The sequence below is a fragment of the Homarus americanus genome, unplaced genomic scaffold (genome assembly GCF_018991925.1).
Source record: "Homarus americanus isolate GMGI-L3 unplaced genomic scaffold, GMGI_Hamer_2.0 scaffold23742, whole genome shotgun sequence".
NCBI classification, from domain to species: Eukaryota; Metazoa; Arthropoda; class Malacostraca; order Decapoda; family Nephropidae; genus Homarus; species Homarus americanus.
This window is the reverse complement of record NW_024746736.1, coordinates 11,245-17,500: the sequence shown is the minus strand read 5'-3', so window position 1 is coordinate 17,500 and position 6,256 is coordinate 11,245. Positions and strand designations below refer to the sequence as shown.

The 6,256-nt window shown below is 44.3% G+C and overlaps 1 protein-coding gene across 1 annotated transcript; it reads left to right on the top strand.

Annotated features, from left to right (window-relative positions):
• Positions 1–3,673: 3,673 nt before the first annotated feature.
• On the top strand, positions 3,674–4,636 carry LOC121879426 (RNA binding motif protein, X-linked-like-1; the record flags this gene model as incomplete). The annotated part of the gene is given in 1 exon segment (XM_042386086.1): positions 3,674–4,636. A coding segment is annotated over 1 exon segment (889 nt), but the record flags the coding sequence as incomplete, so codon positions are not given.
• Positions 4,637–6,256: the final 1,620 nt, after the last annotated feature.

The following is a 6,256-nucleotide window of genomic DNA, read 5'->3' as shown; positions in this document are numbered from 1 at the left end:
ACAGGGAGAGTGTAGGAGGACAGGAGAGAGAGGGTAGTAGGGAAGAAGAAGGAGGAGAGAGAGACAGACAAGATGATGGGGGAACAATTAGAACATTACTAAACAAGTAGAGAGAAAGGTTTAGTGTTCTATTCTGGCCCCCCCTCACCCCCTCACCCCCTCTCAGACACAGGTCAGGGCAGGTCCGGTACATCTGTTATTCAGGTCATTTTCAGTGATCAATTCCGGGATGTTCCGGTTTCAAATTTTCAACCACCGCTTTATGGCTAAACCTGACCTGAGCTGACCTGAGCTTGACCTAACATAAGAACATAAGGTGCTACTATAGTATGGTTACGAGCTGAAGTTGTGTCTACCGGGATATTTGCAGCCATTAGCCTATAACACTTAGCTAAGGTTAATAGATGCTGCAGTGTAAATATCGGTAGATTACAACTTCAGCTCGTCAGGCCACATACTAGTAACTAGAAATGGAGGAAACTGCAGCGGGTCTATTGGCCCATACTGGGCAGTTCCGATTACACCCAACCCTATTGCTCATTTATCCATCCAACCTAGTGTATGTTTGAAGCTATTCAGCGTATTCGAGTTAATGATGATGTTTGGTAACTCTTTCCATTCATCCACTACTCTATTTCCAAATCAATGTTTACTTATTTCTTGCCCTAAATCTACATTTGTCTAATTTAAAACCATTGTTACGAGTTCGCTCCTGGTTGGATAGTTTGAGTACCTTTGTTATATCACCTTTGTTTAGCCCTGACTTCCACTTATACACCTCTATCAGGTCGCCCCTCACTCCACGTCTCTCGAGGGAGTGCAAATTACGATGCTTTAACCTGTCTCTGTACTCAAGGTTCCTAATGCCGGGATTAGTCTTGTCATTCTCCTCTGAATTCTTCCCAAGAATTCTATATCCATTCTGTGATATGGTGACCAGAACTGAACTGCTTAATCCAAGTGAGGTCTACAAGAGCAAGATATAGTTTTAGGGTGACCTCTCTAGTAACACTCTTTTGTATGAACCTGACCTGACATGACCTTAATAACCCCTAATGAACCAACACAGCAGATTAATTAGCCTTCCTAACCCTTAGCTAATTACTCGCCGTTCATCTTTATACGTTAATTGACCTCATTATTATTATTTTTTGTTTATTTTTTGTTTATCAGTGATTGCGGAGTTAAGGGTAAGGGATCGGCTTATGAAGGATCTGTTAACAGTAAAGGAAGGATCTGTTAACAGTAAGGAGGATCTGTTAACAGTAGGTTAATAAAAATAATTAGTGTTAGAGAGAGAGAGAGTTAGAAAAAATAAAGTGTGTGAAAAGAAGACAATAGGTCACGTCTGTCTGTGTCCAATTAATCTTAGGATTGTCGGGGTCCTGTGCTTCCTCTTGTTATTTCCGTCTCTCTTATATCTTTATCATCCTTATCTATCTTTCCTCTTCTTCTTCTTCTTCCCTCTCCCCTTCTCCTTCCCTCCTCCCCTCCTTCCCATCTCCCCCTCTCCTTCCATCTCCCCCCTCCCCTTCCCTCCTCCTCCTCTCTCCATCTCCCTCTCTCCTTCCTCCTTCTCTCCCCTCCTCCTTCCCATCTCCCCTCCTCCTTCCTCCCTCTTCCTCCTTCCCTCCTTCCTCCTTCCTCCCCCTCCCCTCCTCCTTCCTTCCTCCCTCCTCATCATAGTAAGGTTCCATCACCCGTTCACTGATGCATCGTTGGGAAAATACAAATCCCTCCACTGGACAAAGGAAAAAGGGGAAAAATCTCTGAGGATTTTCCACCTGAGGTAATCCGACCGCGATTACCAACAGTGTGGATTAAATCTCTTCACAGCTCCAAGTTTCCGTCGGGTTATTGAGGTTATGGTACTATAATGACTTCTTGAGTACTATGATGACTTCTTGAGGTACTATGATGACTTTGGTACTATGGTGACTTTAGTACTATAATGACTTCTTGAGTACTCTGATGACTTCTTGAGTACTCTGATGACTTCTTGAGTACTCTGATGACTTCTTGAGTACTATGATGACTTCTTGAGTACCATAACCCTGAGTACAATGATTTCTTTAGTAGGATGATGATTTCTTGAGTACGATAACCCCTAGAGTACGATGATAACGTTTTGAGTACGATGATAACATATTGGATGCGATGATAACCCTTTGAGTACGATAACACCTTCAGTACGATGATGACTTCTTGAGTACCATAACCTAGAGTACGATAATTTCTTTTGTAGGATGATGACTTCTTGATTACATTAATCTTGAGTACGATGATAACTTTTTGAGTACGATAACCCATTGCGTATAACACCTTGAGTACGATAATAACCTCCTTGACTCCGATAACCCCCTGAGTACGATGAGAACTCCTTAGGTCACAAGGTCACAGCTAAAAGTCAGGGGTCAGAGTCACAGTTAAAGGTCAGAGGTTAAGGTCACAGTTAAAGGTCACAGTTAAAGGTCAGAGGTCAAGGTCACAGCTAAAGGTCAGAGGTCAAGGTCACAGCTAAAGGTCAGAGGTCAAGGTCAATTAAAGGTCAGAGGTCAAGGTCAATTAAAGGTACTGACACCACACTCTTTAGCACTTCAGTATATTCGTATTGACAAGTTTTTATAGAGTTACCAAAATATAATTACACATAAGTCAGATGTTTATAAATTATTAACTAAATATTATTACATAAGTCAGATGTTTATAAATTATTACCAAAATATTATCACTCGTAAGTCAGGTGTTTATAAATTATTACCTTAATATTATCACTGGTAAGTCAGGTGTTTAAAAATTATCTAAATATTATCACATAAGTCAGGTGTTTATAAATTATTAACTAAATATTATAAGTCAGGAGTTTATAAATTATTACCAAAATATAATCACTGGTAAGGTCAGATATTGTTGTTATATTAGCTAAATATTAACTGTATATTAAGCGCCTCTGCCGTGTAAAGAGTTGCTCAATAATCGTTTTCCAATATTCTGGTGAGAGGCGAGTGGGGCCTTTTACCCCGTCATAGAAAACGGAACGGTATGAGTCAAGGAGAATGGAGGAGAAGGGTAACTATAGTAGAAGTAATGGAGAGGTGAAATAGAGATAGAGTTTGTCACTTTTTCTTATTTCTCTCCCATTCTCTTTCTCTATTTATTTTTTCTTTCTCTCCCTGTCTCCTTCTTTCTCTTTTCTTTCTCATTTACTGTTTATTTTGTATTTCTCTCTCTCTCCCTCTCTCTCAGCATAGGGTAATTAAAACTCATAGTTGCGGGGGGTGTTTTTGTTTTATCAGTGTTGGACAAAAGTTATAAATAGAGTAATATCCTGATGCCAATTGTTGATTTATTGACGTGGTAATGAGCTGTATTATTATTAATGTTATTATTATTATTATTATTATTATTATTATTAATGTTTTTTCTCTTTTTTTCTGTTGTATTTTTGCTGCTGTTATTATTATTATGTTAGAGCAATTAATTTAAATGCGTGTTTGTTTATCATGATCACCTGGAGAATCGCCCCTCCCAGCTTATTTCACCTGATGATTAACTAACCTAACCTAACCTAACCTAACCTCACGTCTTCAAGGTATCTTCAGGTGATCCATTTATTGTTATGAGAACTATGAATTAAACGCTAGTAATAACAAGTTCTTCTCTCCCTCCTCCCCAGATGATGGCGACGTGAGCACCTACCGAAGGAGGACGGAGCCTCCCTCATCCCCACAACGAACAAAGACATATATGAAGAAGTCTAAGGGGATAAGTTCCACCATGAGTTATTACAGCGACGCCGGCAGCCGCTACCCGGAGGATGACACTCCTTACCTGCACCAGTACCCTCCCCGCTACAACTACCCTCCAGACTACCACAACTACCCCACCGCCACCAGGGACTACCCGATGCGAGGGGCTAACAGGGACTATCAGAGTACGAGGGACTTCCAGAACGACCCGAGGGACTTTCAAAATGAGCCGAGGGACTTTCAGAACGGGCCGAGGGACTTTCAGAACGGGCCGAGGGACTTTCAGAACGGGCCGAGGGACTATCAGAACGGGCCGAGGGACTATCAGAACGGGCCGAGGGAGTACTTAAACGGACCCGTGGACTACCCGAGCGAGCCACTTGGTTACCAGAACGGACCGAGGGACTACCCGAGCCTGGTGAAGGAGTACCAGCCAGACCCGCCGCCCTACCACAGTGGGCCGAGGGACAATGAGAACAGCCCCAGGGGACTGAATACGGGCCGCAGGGACTATCAAAGTGGTGCTAGGGACTATCCTGATTGTGCTAGGGATTACCAGGACGGTGCTAGGGACTACTCGACGGGGCCGCGGGACTATCGGCGGGGGGAGAGGGAGTACTCGGGGCAACAGAGGTACGGCACCAGCCCCCGACACCGATACCGCAACGCCGACGACTACCACTACGACTACCGGGGAGGCTACCGGCCCTCCGTTGACTCTGACCCCCGCGACGGCTACACGACGGACGGTAGTGGCTCGGGCTACCGGGAAGGGAGCGTCAGGGGCTACGAGAACTACCGCTACCCGGAAAGTGAGGCGCTGCTACCCAGGGATCGGATGCAGTACCCGTTCTCCCACCAGTCCAACGGTGCCACCTACACCAAAGGTAAGACCCGTTACCTGTCTCTGTTGGTGGGGCCAGGTGTGTACTCTTCTGTTGGAGGCCATGTCTGTTGAGGGCCATGTTTGGTAAGGATCGTGTATCGTCTGTTAAGGGCCATTTCTCTTAAAGGGTCTTGTCGGTTAAGGGCCATTTCTCTTAAGGCCATGTCTCTGTTCAGGGCCATGTCTAAGCCTTTCTGTTTATGGCCATGTTTAGTACACAACGGCATCACTAACATAGAATAAGGCGTCACTAATGTTCTGAAAGGATTCGTTTCACAGGGTTCAAGGTTCACCATACTTAATGGATTCGTTTCACAGGGTTCAAGGTTCACTATACTTAAGGGCTCCGTTTCAGGAGGGTTCAAGGTTCACTATACATAACAGATTCGTTTCAGGAGGATTCAAGGATCACCATACATAAAATATTCGTTTCAGGAGGGTTCAAGGTTCACTATACATAAGGGTTCGTGTCAGAGGGTTCAAAGGTTCAATGTCTCTTAAGATGGAAAGCGGCAGAATTATCTCTCTTATTTCCCAAGATTAATTTCTCAACCAAGAGATAGAAATTAAGACGTAAAAGTGCTACCCTCTGACAGTAGTTCTCCCAGTGGCTATAAAACACGAATTTTCACTTTGAATTGGACGAAGGAAAGTTAATTTGCATATACGAGTTACAAGGGGGTGAGGGTGATGTGAGGGGATGGGGATAAGGGATGAGGATAGTGTGAGGGTGAAGGGAATATGAGTAATGGGGTCTAATAGAGAGTGAGAAAATGAGGAGGGGGGGGTTGATGAGAATGTGAGGGAGGTGAGGGAAGGAGAGAAAGGGTTCAAAGGTCAAAGTACTCGTGTTTAGGGCTGCCGTCATCGTGTAATGTATCGTATTGGTGTGTGGTCGTTAACTGGTGAGTAATGTGATGAGTCGTGTGAAAAATGGCATAAAAAACACCCTCTCTCACTTTGGGGAGGGGGGGGGGGTGGACAAGGTATGAAATTTCAGGGGTGTAATGGATATGATGGGATATTAATACCCTGAAAACCCCTGATAAAACCGCCTGAAACTCCCCGGATTATATTTTGATCAGTTAGGGGAAAGTGGGGGAAGGGGGGTGCTTTAAGGGACGTTGCTGGGATGGGAGGTAGGACCGGGATGGCCCCCTTGTGTTGTACGGGGAACTTGTCCTTATTTATTGGTTTGTTTAAAATATGTTTTCTTTGCGTGAGGGATGAGTTGGGTGTTAGAGGGGGGGACTGACCTGGTGGTGGTGAAGTGGACAATACTCGAGTGGGGCGTCTCGTTACAGGTTCATGTCTGTCCAAGGCCCCATGCCCCCCCTCTTTCATCAGAAAATTCCAATAAGTTTTCTTTAATACAGTATTGTACTCAGGCGCTTTTGTAGAGTAAAAAGTAATTACTATTGACCTCAGAATATATCCTAATATCAAGTGCACATGACTTCAATATGGCCTCAAAATGCCCATGATATTGGTCAGATTGCATAACCCCCCAGCTGGGTGGGCTCCCTGTGCTCGCCATGTTCCCCTACCCAAACCTTTGCCCCCCCTTATGCTATTCCGGGATCCGCCCCTGCTGCCTCAACGTTGTGACTGACTTAGATGC